Genomic DNA, 18,047 nt, shown 5'->3' on the forward strand with positions numbered 1-18,047 from the left:
CCCCCAGCCCAGAAAAAAATATTCTTGATTTTTAATATTAAAAAGGGGCAGGATAGAATATTTCCCCTAAAGGGAAATAGAGGGGAAAAATCTTAACAAAGGCAGAAAGCAGCCCCAGGATTAAAAAAAAAAACAGCCTCAAAGCAGAAGCTTGAAGAAGCTCGTCTTTAGGAATGGATATTTTGCATCCATTCAGAAAGCTGGCCCGCATTATTCATATAAACAAAGGACATTCGGGGTAGAGGGGACCATATTAATTTTATTGAAATCCTTCCTAGTCTTAAACAATGGTCAAAATTGCAGAAAAAGAGAGCCGCTGTTTGGGATTCTTGCCTCCCAGGGTTTTGAGCGTGCCATCGCTGGAGCTTTAGAAGAAAAAATTGGAACTTCCTTTGACCAGGATGGTATAAGGATCAACTGGACTTCTTTGTGGGTGTTTTTTTGAAGGCGTTTCGCTTCTCCTCCAAGAAGCTTCTTCAGCTCTGACTGGATGGTGGGGAATGGAAGGATTTACATTCCTTGCGGACAGCTGGTCATTTGCATCCTTTTACAGAGTCGTTGAGGCCACTTGGAGCAACCTCCAAGTGGCCTCAACGATTCTGTAAAAGGATGCAAATGACCAGCTGTCCGCAAGGAATGTAAATCCTTGTGTCCTCAGGGTCATCTGAGCGGTGCAAAGCAGTTCCGAGAAGGCTCCATACCCATTTGCATGGAAAAGACAGGATTTGCAGCAAAATCAGTTCCAGAAACCACCCAGGAGCGAATGCAATTCACGAATTCGAAGTGGGGGAAAAAAAAACACACAACGAAAATCCTACTTCTACAGCACAGGTAGTCCTTGATTTACGACCGTTTGTTTTGTGACCCTTCCAGGTTACTACGGCACTGAAAGAAGTCACCCTTATAACCATTTTTCCCCACTTAACAACCGTCGCAGCTTCCCCGGGGGTCACACGATCAAAGTTCAGACGCTTGGCACAACCGACTCCTATTTATGACGGTCGCGGCTTCCCGGCGGTCTGTGATCCCTTTTTTTTTTTTGCAACAAGCGAAATCAATGGGGAACGCCAGGTTTGCCGATCAAGCGTGTCACTAACTTAGAGAGGTCGTAAAACGGGGCAAGGCCCGCTCGACAAACCTCCAGCTTTAGCAGCAGATATGTTGAGCCATGCGTCAAGGACCCACCCGTACTTTTTTTTTCCCCCAGTAAGGATACCGTGAGAGGTTAAAGGGCAAACGGTGCCATCTTCAGAGTTCTGCAGGATGCTTGGTCTGCAGGAGATGCCAGACCAGGCCGGGACATTCCTTGCCCTCGACGAAATTCTGGAAAAGCATATTGGAAGGAAGGGATGGGAGGAAAGCAAAAACAGATGGGTGGGAAGGAACGAGAGAGAGGCAGAGCCGTGTAAACCCTGGCTCTCGCCAAGCACCCTGGAATGACTCAGCCTGCAACCATCTGCTCAGAGGGCCAGCCGCGGCGCGTTGTCGTTGGGTGGAAACGAAGTCTTCTCCAAACGCCGTGTTCCCGAGCAAAGCCGGTGGGACTTGCCAAAGTGCAAGGAACAAGCCAGGCTGTTCCCATCTGGAGTGGCTGCTAAGAGTGGTCAGGAAGTTTTTGGAGATGGCCAGGAGGGTAGAAAAGGGGTGGGTGGGCGGGTGGGTGGCTGAATCCCTGACCGGGTCTACTGGGGTTTCCGAGCGAAGAAGACTCCCCAGCGTTGGTCTCCGTCTGCGCAGCGTTGCAGTTTTGCTCGCCACCCGGACACCATGGATTCGAACTCTTCCTCCGAGAACTCCTAGAGATGAGGGGAGGGGGGGAAATAAAAACGAGAGGAATATTAAGAACGATCGCTGGAGAGGAAGGAGTATGTTCAGCTTGGAGAATGTGGAGAGCCAGTTTTAAGGCACTGGGCCAGAAAGCAGGACATGGGAGTCCGGCCTTAGGCATGAAAGCCAGCTGGGTGACTTTGGGCCAATCACCAGGAGACGGTGAGTTCTAGTCCGGCCTTAGGCAAGAAAGCCGGCTGGGTGACTTTGGGCCAATCACCAGGAGACGGTGAGTTCTAGTCCCGCCTTAGCCAAGGCTGGCTGGCTGCATAACTTTAAGGCAATCCGTCTCTCTCAGCCCAACCCACTTCACAGGGTTGTGGTTGTAGGGAAAATAGGAGAAGAGGGAATGTTTGATATTTATAAAAATAATAAAGGTGGGAAATAATAAACAAACAAACAACAAACAAATAACATCAAGATTTTTCATCTGATCCTGAAGCCTCCTCACCACTCTGGTCCAGCCCAATGGAGGAGAAGCTACCTGGTCTTTCTGCTGGAAGCATCGACTACTCTAGCTCAAGGTGTGCACCCACAGGTAACAGAATAACAGAGTTGGAAGGGTCCTTAGAGGTCATCTAGTCCAACCCCCTGTTCAAGCCGGAGACCCTATACCAGGGGTCTTCAAACTTGGCCCTTTCATGACTTCAACTTGAAGTCCACAACATGTAAAAGGGCCAAGTTTGAAGACCCCTGATATAGACTTTAAGAGGGCTGGACTTCAACTCCCAGAATTCCTCAGTCAGCGTGCCTGGCTGAGGAATTCTGGGAGTTGAAGTCCATAAGTCGTAAAAGGGCCACGTTTGAAGACCCCCTGGCCTACACCATTTCAGACAAACGCCTGTCCAATCTGTTCTTTACACAGATGCACCTTTGTGCTATGCTTGCCATACCACCTGAACAAACTTCTCCTTGCTCGTCTCCAGCGCTTGAAGCTCTTGAGTCAACGCAGACAACATCTGGTCCGTTGAGTCCAGCGCTCGGACCTGGACAAAGCCGGCCTCTTGCAGTAACTACGGAAGGAGAACCAGAGATCGAACCCTCGGAGTGGAAGGCAAGGATGAATTTGATCGCAAGTGTCTACGCAGATTCATGGTTGCCCCAAAGGTGCTTTTTCAAGAAGCAACTGGACTTCCTTGTTTGTCTTTGGAAGACGTTTCGCTTCTCCTCCCAGAAGCTTCTTCAGCTCTGACTGGATGGTCAGCAGTGGAAGGATTTATATTCCTTGCAGACCGCTGGTCGTTTGCCTTCTTTTAGAGCAGGGGGTCTTCCAACCTGTCCCTTTGATGACTTGTGGACTTCAACTCCCAGAATTCTTCAGCCAGCGTGCCTGGCTGAGGAATTCTGGGAGTTGAAGTCCACAAGCAAGGGTCTTCAAACGTGGCCCTTTTATGACTTGTGGACTTCAACTCCCAGAATTCCTCAGCCAGCGTGCCTGGCTGAAGAATTCTGGGAGTTGAAGTCCACGCGTCACAAAAGGGCCAAGTTTGAAGACCCCTGTTTTAGAGGGTTGTTGAGGCTACTTGGAGGTTTATCTGTATCCTCAGGGTTTACCTGAGTGGTGCAAATGGGTGTGGATCCTTCTTGGAGCTGCTGAAAGGACCGTGTTCCACTCCCATTTGCACCACTTAGGCGACCCTGAGGACACAGGTAAAGCTCCAAGTGGCCTCAAGGACTCTCGAAAAGGATGCAAATGACCAGCGGTCTGCAAGGAGTATAAATCCTTCCACTCACCACCCTCCAGTCAGAGCGGAAGAAGCTTCTTGGAGGAGAAGCGAAATACCTTCAAAGAAAAACAAGAAAGTTCAGTGGCCCCCTGATAGCAAGTGACAAACACAAACACAATAGTAGAAAGTGATGAATGGCCTTGGCGGAAAAGGACAGAATCATAGAGCTGGAAGGGACCCCTGGAGGTCTTCTAGCCCAACCCCCCCGCTCAAGGCGGGAGGTTAAAAAGTTGGATCCTTTTTGTACAGGTGGTCCTCAACGTACGACCAAAATCAGGACCGGAACTTCTCTTGCTCAACAATGCAGTGGTCCAGTTGAGTTTTACACTCTTCTTTCTCCAGGGTTGCTAAGCGAAGCACTGCGTTTGTGAAGCGAATCCCACCGTCGTTAAGCAAATCCATCTTCTCCCGCTGACTTTGCTTGCCGGAAGGTTGCAAATCAGGTGAGCCCCCCCCCCGGCCCACAGCTGGCACTTGTGAGGGTTGTAAGGGTAAGCCACTCTTCCCAGCCACGTCATCACTTTGAACGGTCATTGAATGAAACATCGTAAGTCGAGGACTGCCTGTCATTCGGAAATGTCTTCCACCTCACATACGCTACCTGGCCGTAGTCTTCCGGGGTCAGCAGGTTGTACTTCCTCTGCTCGACGTAGTGCGTGAAAGCGGTGGACCACGGACGGGGCCCACAGCAATAATCGGAGACGAGGAGCTGCCCGTCTGCTTTCAGCCATGACTAGGAAGAAGTCAGAGATGGCCGTGTAAGACTGACAGTAGGCTCTAAGGCTGGCTGGCTGGGGGATTCTGGGAGTTGAAGCCCACCCCTCTTAAAGCATGCTGGCTGGGGAATTCTGGGAGTTGAAGTGCATCTTTATTAAAGCATGCTTGCCTGGGAATTCTGGGAGTTGAAGCCCACCCATCTTAAAGCATACTGACTGGGGAATTCTGGAAGTTGAAGTTCACCTTTATTAAAGCATGCTTGCCTGGGAATTCTGCGAGTTGAAGCACACCCCTCTTAAAGCATGCTGGCTGGGGAATTCTGGGACTTGAAGTTCATCTTTATTAAAGCATGCTTGCCTGGGAACTCTGTGAGTTGAAGCCCACCCCTCTTAAAGCATGCTGGCTGGGGAATTCTGGGAGTTGAAGTTCACCTTCATTAAAGCATGCTTGCCTGGGAATTCTGTGAGTTGAAGCCCACCCCTCTTAAAGCATGCTGGCTGGGGAATTCTGGGAGTTGAAGCCCACCCAAATTAAAGCATGCTGGCTGGGGCATTCTGGGAGTGGAAATCAGCTCATCTTAACCAAAGCTGGTCAAGCAATTCTGGGAGTTTAAGCCCACCCATCTTAAATGTGCCAAACGTGCGTAACCTCGACTAAAGGTTACTATATATTACTATAAAATAAATAAATAAAAATAAATAAAGGCTCTGTGTGTCCTGTGTCTATTGAGGGAAAATTGGCTTCCTCTATTTATCTGCAGAGGCAAGAAAAAGGCTGACCAGGAATCTCCGAAAAAGACCGATTTTGTCTTCAATGTGCAGGATAGTGTCTCGGCTATAAACAATATCAAAGGAGGCTTGCGGGAATATCCTTCGGGTCACGTCGCTGATTTCAAATTGGACCTGGAAATAGGAACAGTTCAGAGAAAAAGACAAGGCTGGGGCCAAAGATTTTTCACCCTCAATCGGAATAATCTTAATCCTAACCCTAGCCCAAATTATCCTGCTTGAATTCCACGTCTTGTCTTTCCTGGTTATTACCAATGAGCTGGGTTCCTCCTGTGCCCGTTCCAGCGCCATCTCCACCATATTGGAGGAAAGATCAAGGCCTAAGACCTCCACCCCAAATTCCTGCAAAGGAAATAAATAAATATGATGTATTTGTACCAGTAACTCGCTCAGACCCTTAGGGGGGGTTCCCCGATTCAATTCTACAACGCCCAGCCCTCTTTCAGAGAGGATTTTTTTAAAAGAAAAATAAATCTGCCTAAAGGAAATTAAAAAACAGGATGATTAAGATGATTAACTAGAAAAGACGCTTCAGACTGATGTGGTTGTTACTTGTAGAAATACTGGGGAAATGTCTACATTCAATTGTTCTCTATTAAAATACGAAGAAATGTACTAATTTAAGGTTGATAAATGAGAATGTTATTGGAAGAAGAAGAAGAAGAAGAAGAAGAAGAAGAAGAAGAAGAAGAAGAAGAAGAAGAAGAAGAAGAAGAAGAAGAAGAAGAAGAAGAAAAAATCAGAAGACAGATGAAAGAAAGACCTGTTGAAGACCCGCCATGTAGGAAGAGGTCTGCCTCAACTTCCGAGTGAACTTTAGAACTGGCTTCCCTGAGGTCATTAGAATCAGAATAATAACGAAAGCCAAGGTACCTTGGCCAGGTAAAAATCACTACCGCCAAGTCCGCAGCCTACGTCCAGCACACGTTGACCTGGTTTCAAATCCAGCAAACGGACCAGCTCCTAGGAAAAAAAAATGGGGGATGTTAGTTGGAGTTCAGGGCAAGGACAGGAGACTGGAGAAGACAGGAGACAACGGCATGTAAAGAGCGGTTGCTGGAATTGGGTCTGTCTAGTTTCATGACGCAGTGGCTCAGTGGGTTAGGACGCTGAGCTTGTCGATCAGAAGGTCGGCAGTTTGGCGGGTCGAATCCCGAGTGCCACGTAGCAGAGTGAGCGCCTGTTACGCGTCCCAGCTTCTGCCAACCTAGCAGTTCGAAAGCACGTAAAAATGCAAGTAGAAAAATAGGGACTGCTACGGTGGGAAGGTAACAGCGTTCCGGGCGCCTTTGACGTCTAGTCCTGCCGGCCACACGACCACGGAGACGTCCTCGGACAAGCGCTGGCTCTTCGGCTTTGAAACGGAGATGAGCACCGGCCCCTAGAGTCGGAAACGGCTAGCACACCTGTGCGGGGGAACCTTTACTAGTTTCATGAAAAGAAGGACTAGGGGTGACCTGATAGCAGTCTTCCAACATTTGAGGGTTCTGTGGCAAAGAAGAGTGGGGTCAACTTATTTTTCAAAGCACCAGAAGGCAAGACAAGAAACAATGGATGGGAACGAGTCAAGGAAAAAAACAGTCTAGAAGTAAGGAGAAATTTCCTGACGGTGGGAACAATTAACCAGTGGAACCACTTGCCTCCAGAGGTTGTTGGCTGGTGGTTTTTAAGAAGAGACTGGACAAGACGCTTGGTATCTAGGTCTCTTGTCTGAGCAGGGGGCTGGACTAGAAGATTTCTGTGAAGGATAGAATAACAGAATTGAAAGGAACTTTGGAGGTCTTCTAGTCCAAACCCCTGCTCAAGCAGGAGATCCTATACCAGGGGTAGGCAACCTCGGCTCTTTTATGACTCATGGACTTCAACTCCCAGAATTCCTGAGCCAGCCAAGCTGGCTCAGGAATTCTGGGAGTTGAAGTCCATGAGTCATAAAAGAGCCGAGGTTGCCTACTCCTGTCCTATACCATTCCAGATAAAGTGGCTGTCTAGTCTCTTCTTACAAGCCTCCACAACTTCTGAAGGCAAGCCATTGCTAGCCAGCATGCTGGAGTTGAAATCCACCTATCTTAAAGCGTGCTGGCTGGGGAATCCTGGGAGCTGAAGTCCACCCATCTTAAGCTTACCAAGATTGAAAAACACCGGTGTATATATTATGCAGACTCAGAAAATATGCGCGTCGGGGTAGCCAATTTAAGTTAGGAAGTGATTGGGAAGAAGGACATTACCTTGGTGCTCTTCAAGCCCCCTGTGCTGACAAACGTGGGTCCGAAGACCCATTCGTAGCGCCGGATGCTCCGAGTGGCATATTGCTCGTTGTCCAGAAATTTCTGGAAGGTGTCGTATCCAAGCGTGTTTTTGAGCTCCCGGGGGACTTTCTGGAGAAGCCAGCAAATCTGATTCTGGTTTTGCTTTCTCTGGGCGACAAACAAAGAGACCAAGAAACCAAACTTGAAGTTAGGATGGAGAATTTGAGGATCACGTTCGGTTTGCGCTTGAAGCTCACGTTTGTAGTCCGACATGTCTTGGCCAACCGAGAGCATCTTGGCAAAAACATGGTGGTCAGCTGTTTTTTGTTTTTTGTTTAAAGGCAGGTTGTTTTGCAGTTTGTAAGCTGTAAGCTACTCAGAGTCCCTGGGAGATGGGTGATCTATAAATTGAATAGAATCTATAAATTGAATAGATGGATGGATGGAGGGAGGGAGGGAGGGAGGGATAGATAAATGGATAGATGGATAGATGGATAGATGGATAGATGGATGGATGGATAGATAGATAGATAGATAGATAGATAGATAGATAGATAGACAGAGCTATATATACATAGATAGATGATAGAGATAGATAGATAGATGATAGAGATAGATAGATAGATAGATAGATAGATAGATAGATAGATAGATAGAGATAGATAGATAGAGATAGATAGATAGACATACAGACATACAGAGCTATATATACATAGATGATAGAGATACATAGATAGATAGATAGATAGATAGATAGATAGATAGATAGATAGATAGACAGACAGACAGACAGAGCTATATATACATAGATGATAGAGATAGATAGATAGATAGATAGATAGATAGATAGAGATAGATATATAGACATACAGACATACAGAGCTATATATACATAGATGATAGAGATACATAGATAGATAGATAGATAGATAGATAGATAGATAGATAGATAGATAGATAGATACAGACAGACAGACAGACAGAGATATATATACATAGATAGATAAATAGATAGATAGATAGATGATAGATAGATAGATAGATAGATAGATAGATAGATAGATAGATAGACAGACATAGCTAGACAGATAGACATAGATAGATGATAGACATAGATGATAGATAGAACTAGAGGAGGAGGAGATAGTCTGCTTGTGCCCAGAGGCACCCTTACATCTCACAGTATTGAAAACAGAAAAAGAATTGCTGTTACCTTGATGTAGGTTTTCACTGACCGGGACAGGACAATCTCAAAGCCATAAGCCATGTTTCCAGTTGTCACTTGTGCTGAGGTAAGGAGTTGATTGTATTCTGCAGGCTTTCGGTAAAAGGAAGGGTTAAAACGTCTTGGGCTGTTTCCTAAAAAAAAAAAATGTAGGGGGGGTGAAAGTCAGCAGATTGGTGAGAAAAAAAAGCCAGGCATCAAAACTCATGGAGAAATCAAAGTGAAATCAAAATTCATTGAGAACCAATGATAAACCAGGATTCTCATCTTTGCTTGCATTCCAGTTTTGATCTCAGGTTTTAATCTCATATCCAACGTTTGAGCTGTATTGAAAAACCTGGAAAACTGGCCCTTAATTGTTCCTCTTGGGATCAGACTTTGCTCTAAAACCATGAGAACTAGAATCTTTTGAGACAAGATAGAATTGCTCTGGAAAGGAGCAAGAACACTGCCCAAAACCTATTCCAGATTAATTCCTTGCAACTTCTGCAGATGGAGCTGGGGGAAAAAAAGGCTCAAAACTTGGGGAGACTAGCAAACTGTTGACTAGAAACATATTAAGCTGAGGAAGCCAATATTTTGAGTTTTTCTAAGATTGCTTCCTTAGATCAATGGATTTTCGGAATGGGTTGTTTGGGATTCAATGCACTGGGGAAATCCAGCTATTATCTTTGCAAAGGAGGGAAAACCAGGCTGTCCCATCAAGCCATACATTGGTTTATATGTCTGTCCTAGGCAATGTTAAGTAAACACAGCAATTCGTTTGCTTACAAGACTAGAGTTTAGCCCGTTGTGTGAATGCAGACAAAAAAACATGCTTGCTATATTTTGCAAATATGAAGGTTATGGAGGTGTATTATACTCGTCTGCCCTCTGGTGGCTGAGGTTGGCTGTTGCACGTGTTCACTCAAATTCCTGTGCATTCCAAAGGACGGCAAGTATGCTGCCCTCTGGTGGCTGAGACTTGCCATTGCACTTTTCTTGGAAAGGACTTAATTTTAAAAGAGGAGAAAAAGGCAGAAAGAACAGTTCTGCCCTCTGCTGGCTACTGTTGGTCATTGCATCAGCTATGGGAAGTGATGGCGCTGTTTAAAAAGGCTGGGCAATGCTGCCCTCTGGTGTTTGAGTCTCAGCATTGCACCCATGGGAAAATATTTGCATTCAAGTTTTAGGAGAGAGAGAGAGAGAGATTAGGATGTAAGTCTCCTTCTCTTCCTAGAGAGAGGCAAAGGCAAAATAAAATAAATAAAATAAATAATTATAATAAATCAATAAATAATAATAAAAAACAGTCCCCCTCCAAAAAAGGCAAAAACACCAGGAAAAAAGCCCCACCAAAATAATCTGTACTAGCAAAGGGAGAAGAGTGTCTCAGGTTGACCCCCTGCATTTCTTAAGGGCCCAAATGCTGCCCTCTGGTGGCTGGGTTGTGCCACTGCAGGTCTATAAATAAACCTATGCAACCTTTAAGAGGATTTTTAATTATTCCAAAGGGCACAATAATGTAACTGGATTTACTCATTTTACCAACCTTATTTATTTATTTATTTATTTATTTATTTATTTATTTATTTATTTATTTTTGGGATTTATATGCCGCCCTATCTCCCGAAGGACTCAGGGCGGCTAACAACAATAAAAACAACAGTACAAAAGTTTTAAAAAATTAAATAAACAGCCCCAATAAATAAGTTAAACTAAACAATTAAAAATTAAAAAACATTTTAAAAAACCCTGTCGTCGTTTAAAAAACCCTTAGCCAGAGTTATCCCTTACATTTTTGTAAGCTTCGAATCGTGGTTAATGTTGACTTTTCTGCTGCTGGGGTTTGCAGATGGAAACCAACCCCCCCCAACCAGATTCACACTGACATTTACCCACATCAATGAAAGACTGAAGTGACTTTTATATCACTCCTGTTACCATCGTCATCATAATCTCAGTCAACTAACTCTGGTTAGTTTATGGTTCCACATTTTGGCTGCTTCCAGAACCAACTATGTGTACCTAAGAACGTTTTATGCAACCAACACATCTGGATCCAGCTTTTCCAAAGTGGGGCACAGCCAGATGTGTAGACTTCAACTCCCAGAATTCCACAGGCAGTAGGAACACTGCTGAGAGCTGTAATCCTGACACTTCAATGCCTCAGTTTCCAAATGTGATTTGAATCTGGTTTTCTCAGGTGGACTCACCTGACTGGTAAAAACACGATTCCCGGAAGAAAATATGGCCCTGCGGTCGTAGCCACAACAGCATCTTCTGCGCCAAAGCGTTTAGCTCGGTGTCCGACAGGTACATGAACAGCCAGTTGGAGAAGATGAGGTCAAAGCTAAAATTCGGAGGACAAATAAATAATCAGAAAAGTGTAGGCTCTTGCTGGAATTTCAAATTTGCGTTTTATATTCCGTACATTTGAAATCAGAAAGCATCATCAACTGGGAAGTTCTAGTCCCGCCTTAGCATGGAAGCCAGCTGAGTGACTTTGGGCCAATCACCAGGCGACGGTGAGTTCTAGTCCTGCTTTAGCCATGAAAGCTGGCTGGGTGACTTTGAGCCAATCACCCGGACATGGTGAGTTCTAGTCCTGCCTCAGACAATAAAAGCCATTTGGCTAACTCTAGGCCGATCACCCAGAGGATGTGAGTTCACCACGATTCAAAGTTTACAAAAATGTTGTGGATAACCCTGGCTAAGGTTGGTAAAATGACTAAATCCAGTTACATTATTGTGCCCTTTGGAATAATTAAAAATCCTCTTAAAGGATCCCTTTGCTAGCCCCATTTTGGCGGGGCTTTTTTTCCTGGTGTTTTTGCCTTTTTTGGAAGGGGACTGTTTTTTTTATTATTTATTGATTTATTATAACTATTTTATTTTTTTATTTTGCCTTTGCCTCTCTCTAGGAAGAGAAGGAGATTTACATCCTAATCTCTCTCTCTTGAATGCAAACATTTTTTCCATAGGTGCAATGCTGAGAGCCAAACACCAGAGGGCAGCATTGCCCAGCCTTTTTAAACAGTGCCATCACTTCCCATAGCTGATGCAATGACCAAAAGGAGCCAGCAGAGGGCAGACCTGTTCTCTCTGCCTTTTCTCCTCTTTTAAAATTAAGTCCTTTCCAAGAAAAGTGCAGTGACACGTCTCAGCCACCAGAGGGCAGCATATTTACCGTCCTTTGGAAAGCAGAGGAATTTGAGTGAACACGTGCAACAGCCAACCTCAGCCACCAGAGGGCAGACGTTTGCAATACACCTCCATAAAATCATATTTGCAAAATAGAACAAGTATGGGGTTTTTTTGGCTGCATTCACACAACGGGCTAAACTCTAGAGCAGGGGTAGGCAACCTCGGCTCTTTTATGACTCATGGACTTCAAGTCCCAGAAATCCTGAGGAATTCTGGGAGTTGAAGTCCATGAGCCATAAAAGAGCCGAGGTTGCCTACCCCTGCTCTAGAGTCTTGTAAGCAAATGAATTGCTGTGTTTACTTAGGTATGAAAGCCAGCTGGCTGACTTTGGGCTGCTAGTCCTTCTCTCTGTCTCAGCCCAGCCTACCTCACAGGGTTGTCGTTCTGGAGAAAATAAAGGGAGGAAGCTGTGATGGATATGTTCACCACCTTGAGTTATTTTGAAAAATCATAAAGGGGAGATGCAAAAAAAGAAATAAACAGACTTACGGAATGGGGGGAATGTCTGTATTTCCTAGCAAGGAAGGCCTGCCTGAATAAAATTGGGATCTTGCATTTTGAAACCTCTGTTTCAACACATCCATAAGGTGTTTGCCCTTAAATATACTGTACATCAATTCTCACACATAACGTTCTGGGAGGTCCTGCTTGCATTTTGCCTAATACGTTGCTTTAAACCTTTTTTTTTCTTGTTTCCGTAGCCTGGCGTTTGTTTGAAAAAGAGACATTCAATCAGCTTTTGCTTTAGGACCAAACGCCTCTCTGATTTCTTTCTTTTTTCTTTTCTTTTTTTAACATTTCACATTGTCAGCTTTGAAATCTTTCGCTGGGCAAAGCGACAAAGGTACGTTCGTTTGGAAACCGACCGAATAAACGTTTATTCGCACCTCTGGCTTGGGAATTCCAAATTGGTGACATCAGCCTGCAAAAACGTGATGTTGGTCCGGTGGCGGTTTCCTTGCCGATTCCGGTTGAGGAAACTATCCATAAAATCGACCGCGGTAACGTGACGGGCTAATTCTGCTAAAGATCCGGTGAATCGGCTGAAGAAGACAGAAGGAAGGGAATTATATACAGTTTCCACCGCAGAAGCAATACAGGTAAGTCGCGACTGAGGACCAAAATTTCCGTTGCTAAGCAAGACCGTTGTTAAGCGAATTTTATGGCCTTTCTTGCTACCGCTGTTAAGCCGATCGCTGCAATTCTGAAGTTAGTCCCACGGTCCTGAAGTAAACCTGGCTTCCCCATGGACTTTGTCGGAAGGTCGCCAACGGGGATCACGTGATCCCCCTGGGGACATTCTGAAACCGTCATAAAATATTGCTAAGCACCCTAGTTTTGACCACGGGGGATGCTGCAACAATCCTAATTGTGAAAAAAACGTCACAAGTTACTTTTTTCCCCAGTGCTGTGGTCAGTCCCAAATCCAGTTTAAACATCTGGCCGATTCTGCAATCAAGTTCAATATTCTTCCTGATCTCGCCGCCACTCACCCTATCCCGGCTCCCAGTTCTAACACCTCCTGTCCTTCCGGGAAAGGTAACAGACTGAGTATCTCAGGGGTATCTTCCAGAGTGAGTTGCTGAGCTCCGGAATCCAACATCATTTCTTCCAGCGAGGAATTTTGTGAGTGTTCTTCCCAGAACTGGAGCATCAGATGACGGGGGGAGGCCTTGGGTGCTGTTTTGGGGAAAAAATAATAATAAAAATATTCAAAAATAGTAAAAGCCTAATTATTTTTAGGAATAGAATAGAATAGAATAGAATAGAATAGAATAGAATAGAATAGAATAGAATAGAATAGAATAGAATAGAATAGAATAGAATAGAATAGAATAGAATAGAATAGAATAGAATAGAATAGAATAGAATAGAATAATGGAATATAATGGCATGGAAAATAGAATAGAATAGAATAGAATAGAATAGAATAGAATAGAATAGAATAGAATAGAATAGAATAGAATAGAATAGAATAGAATAGAATAGAATAGAATAATGGAATATAATGGAATGGAATATAGAATAGAATAGAATAATGGAATATAATGGAATGGAGAATAAAATAGAATAGAATAGAATAGAACAAAACATGAATGGAATGGAATATGAACAGAACAGAACAGAACTTTATTGTCACTTTAAATATACACTAATGAGCATACATTAAAATGAAATGTCGTTGCATTCAGCTCTCAAAAGATCTCCTGGGTCCCTTCTATGATTCTTTTCCTACACTGTCTCTCTCTTCTGTTTCTCAAGGGAGAAAACTGATGGGGAATTTTGCAAAAAAGGGGAGAGGAGTGTGGGGGACGGACGGTGTGAGTTGGAGGCAAATCCAGGACTTGATCCCGACAGGAAGAGGTGGCAGATTTTAGAGAGGCAGGCGGACCTTTGGACGCCAGCAGACGCTGGAATCGGAGGACCGAAGATCACGGCCAGAGAAGGATTGTGATACGCAACAGATAAAGAATTGGGTGAAGGTCATCAAAAGCCTGTGCAGAGGAGGAAAAGGGAACTGCTAGGCAAGGAAAAATGTGCCGACCTCAAGGGTAAAGCACCAGCCCTGATCCAGACGGCCTCAGCAGCGTTAAAAACCCTGGCTGGATTCACACAACCCTGTTGAGCCAGGCTGAGTAGGAATCTAGCGCCGAGGACTGGGATGATATTGACAACTGGACTAATCATAATAAGAGTAAGAATAAGGATGATGAGCACGGTGCTGATGACGATGGCCTGAATTTACACAAGCAGTTGAGGCTGGCTAAGTAAAAAGCTAGAAATAAGGGCTGGAAAAACAATAGGATGGATGGATGGAGGGATGGAGGGAGGGAGGGAGGGAGGGAGGGAAGGAGGAAGAAAAGGAAGGAAGGATGAAGGAAAGAAAAGAAGAGGGAAGGAAGGAAGGAAGGAAGGAATAAAGAAAGAAAGAAAGAAAGATAGATAGATAGAAAGAAAGGAAGGAAGGAAGGAAGGAAGGAAGGAAGGAAGGAAGGAAGGAAGGAAGGAAGGAAGGAAGGAAGGAAGGAAAGGAAGGAAGGAAGGAAGGAAGGAAGGAAGGAAGGAAGGAAGGAAGGAAGGAAGGAAGGAGAAAGAATTGAAGGGAGGGAGAAAAGACAGCTGCGAAGGAGAAGGAGAAAGAGAAGGAGAAAGAGAAGGAGAAGAAGAGTCATACCAACAAGGCTCACACAACATCTTAAGCTAGCCTAACTAAAAAAGCTTGCCTATCAAGGCTTACATACTTTAAAGAATATACTATAATAACTGAAGGACACAAAGCAAGACCGTTGGACAAATTCCTTTGATTAAACATTGCCAATTCTCTATTTAAAAAAGGGGGGGTACCAAACTGGCATCTCACGCATGCTTCCCCCACACACACACACAAAAAAAATATTGCATTTGCCTTCCAAGCTCTTCACAAAACTGCTATTGTACGTCTCTGCGATCTTTAAAAAGTGAAACTGATCATGCTCTGGTCATCCAGTAACGGTTCTTTAAATCTATTTTTAGTTAAAAGCCCATGCGATCACTGAGCATGTTCCTCCTGTCCCGGCACCGCAGGTCTCGGCTCAGCAGCTCTCTGCAACTAACTCCTGACGGAGAACCTTGAGGACTAGCAACTTGGGCAGTCCTGCAGCGCTCTAATCCATCAGCCAAGTTCCCAGTTCCAAAAGGAAGGGGCAAAATCCCTCCATTCCCTAAATTTAGAAAATTCTATAGCCTCTGGCAATAACATTGATTTGATGAAGGGAGGGTTACCGAACCTGCATGAAGTTACTAGTTCTCAAGTTTCTCCATCGGGAACTGCAGAGATCTGACCCTCCGAGGGAGAAGGGATGAAGCCTTCAACCCAGTTTAAAGCCAAGCCATAGGCCAGGATCAGCACCCTCGCTGAAATTCATCTTGCCGTCTTATTTTTCCCAACACTTTGGCAAGGGATTAACAGAATAACAGAGTTGGAAGAGACCTTGGAGGTCATCTAGTCCAACCCCCTGCTCAGGCAGGAAACCCTATACCGTTTCAGACAAATGGCTGTCCAGTCTCTTCTTAAAAACTTCCAGTGTTGGAGCATTCACCGCTTCTGGAGGCAGGTTGCTTCTGGAGGCAGGCTTTCGCCCAGGTTCGCCTGGTGCGCCAGTTGCGGCCCTATCTGAACCGGGATGCCCTGTGTACGGTCACTCATGCGCTCATGACCTCTCGCCTTGACTACTGTAATGCTCTCTACATGGGGCTTCCCTTGAAGACCACTCGGAGGCTCCAACTGGTACAGAATGCGGCCGCGAGAGTTGTCTTGCTCCGCGAGCTGCATTGGTTACCAGTTGTCTTTCGGGTGAGGTTCAAGGTTTTGGTTACGATCTTTAAGTCCTTACATGGCATGGGTCCGGGATACCTCAGGGATCACCTGCTGCCGGCATCAACTCCCCTCCGCCCTGTGCGTTCCCACAGAGAGGGCCTCCTCAGGGTGCCGCCAGTCAGGGAATGCCGACTGGTGGCCCCCAGGGGGAGGGCCTTCTCTGTGGGGGCTCCGGCTTTATGGAATCAATTGCCGGTGGAGCTCCGGATGGCACCTGACCTTCGAACTTTCCGCCGGGGCCTGAAGACCCACCTGTTCGAATTAGCTGGTCTGGCCTGATGGGGGATTATGGGCTTTTAATTGTTGTTTTAGTTTTGTATTACTGTTTTTAACTGGGCATGGGTTTAATCTTTTTTAATTTTTGTATTGTCGTTTTTATATATGCCCTGTGAACCGCCCTGAGTCCCTACCAAGGAGAAGGGCGGTATACAAATTAAATAAAACTATAAACTATAAACTATAATGATAATGATAATGATAATGATAATAATAATAATAATGATGATGATGAAGATGATGATGTTGGAGGGGACCTTGGAGGTCATCTAGTCCAACCCCCTGCTCAGGCAGGAGACCCTATCCCATTCCCAGTCTCTTCTTAAAAACTTCCACTGTCAGAGCATTCTTAATAAAAATAAAAATAAAAATAAAATAAAAAATAATTCACAACTTCTGGAGGCAAGTAGTTCCACTGGTTAATTGTTCTCACTCCTCAGCTTCTAGCTCGCTCGCTTATCTCCTCGATCACTTTCCATTTGTTGCTTCGTGTCTTTGGCCATCTCTGAAAGTCCTGCATGTCATACAGGCGGTCCTTGGCTTACAAAGACTTCATTTAGCGACCGTTCAAAGTTACAACGGCACTAGAAAAAAAGCAAGTTATGGCCACGTTTCACCTTTAGATGCGTTGCAGCCTCCCCCAGGGTCAGGTGATCAAAATGCAGATGCTGGCCAACCGACTCCTATTTATGACGGTCGCAAAGTCCCGGGGGGCGGGGGGTCACCCGCCATCCCCTTTGGCGACTTTCTGACAGGCAAAGCCAATTGTAGTCCTTAAGTCGAGTCGCCTGATTTAGTTCCCCCTCCCCACCTGTGGGCCCACCTGTCAAATTTCCCCAAGGTCCCCACTCACTGTGTGCCATGGCGGAGCTGGGCGCCTTCTGAACCTTCTCCAACCTGGTAACCCCTTTTAATCATTAATTGACACCTCACCGATATTCGTGGCTTGCTAGGAGCCGATGAGGTCAGCCTTTGTCTGGTCGGCCCGCCTCTTGCCTTGCCTGGAAAAGGGGCCTGCGGTGGCGGGGGATAAGTTAACCCAGACCCCCCCAATCCGGTTAACTCTAACCACTAGGAAGACCTCCTTTTTTTCTGCCCCCCCCACACACATTGGGCAGGGAAGAAAAACAGCTGGGAAGAAAGCAGTTGTTTTGGAAATAAACTTGATTAAAATCTGGAATACAGAATAAAAAAGTAAGAAGAACTCATAGTAAGGTGAAAACAAAAGGGTTAGGGGGAAGGAAGGAAGGAAGGAAGGGAGGGAGGGAGGGAGGGAGGGAGGGAGGAAGGAAGGAAGGAAGGAAGAAAGGGAGGGAGGGAGGGAGGAAGGAAGGAAGGAAGGAAGGAAGGAAGGGAGGGAGGGAGGGAGGGAGGGAGGGAGGGAGGGAGGGAGGGAGGAAGGAAGGAAGGAAGGAAGGAAGGAAGGAAAGGAAGGAGGGAGGGAGGGAGGGAGGAAGGAAAGAAGGAAGAAAGGAAGGAAGGAAGGGAGGGAGGGAGGGAGGGAGGAAGGAAGGAAGGAAGAAAGGGAGGGAGGGAGGGAGGGAGGAAGGAAGGAAGGAAGGAAGGGAGGGAGGGAGGGAGGGAGGGAGGGAGGGAGGAAGGAAGTGAGGGAGGGAGGGAGGGAGGAAGGAAGGAAGGAAGGAAGGAAGGAAGGAAAGGAAGGAGGGAGGGAGGGAGGGAGGAAGGAAAGAAGGAAG

At 45.6% G+C, this 18,047-nt stretch overlaps 1 protein-coding gene across 1 annotated transcript; it reads right to left on the minus strand.

The window, feature by feature from the left end:
• Nucleotides 1-1,191: 1,191 nt before the first annotated feature.
• On the minus strand, nt 1,192-17,213 carry LOC310647044 (uncharacterized protein; the record flags this gene model as incomplete). The annotated part of the gene is made up of 12 exons (XM_083373970.1): nt 1,192-1,796; nt 2,724-2,840; nt 4,156-4,287; nt 5,051-5,173; nt 5,312-5,401; nt 5,933-6,022; nt 7,285-7,473; nt 8,519-8,664; nt 10,726-10,862; nt 12,605-12,760; nt 13,211-13,397; nt 17,204-17,213. 12 exons carry the CDS (start codon nt 17,211-17,213, stop codon nt 1,683-1,685), a joined length of 1,491 nt encoding a protein of 496 aa, XP_083230096.1. The 3' UTR covers nt 1,192-1,682.
• Nucleotides 17,214-18,047: the final 834 nt, after the last annotated feature.

This window comes from Vipera ursinii (genome assembly GCF_947247035.1).
Source record: "Vipera ursinii genome assembly, chromosome: 15".
Classification (NCBI taxonomy): Eukaryota; Metazoa; Chordata; class Lepidosauria; order Squamata; family Viperidae; genus Vipera; species Vipera ursinii.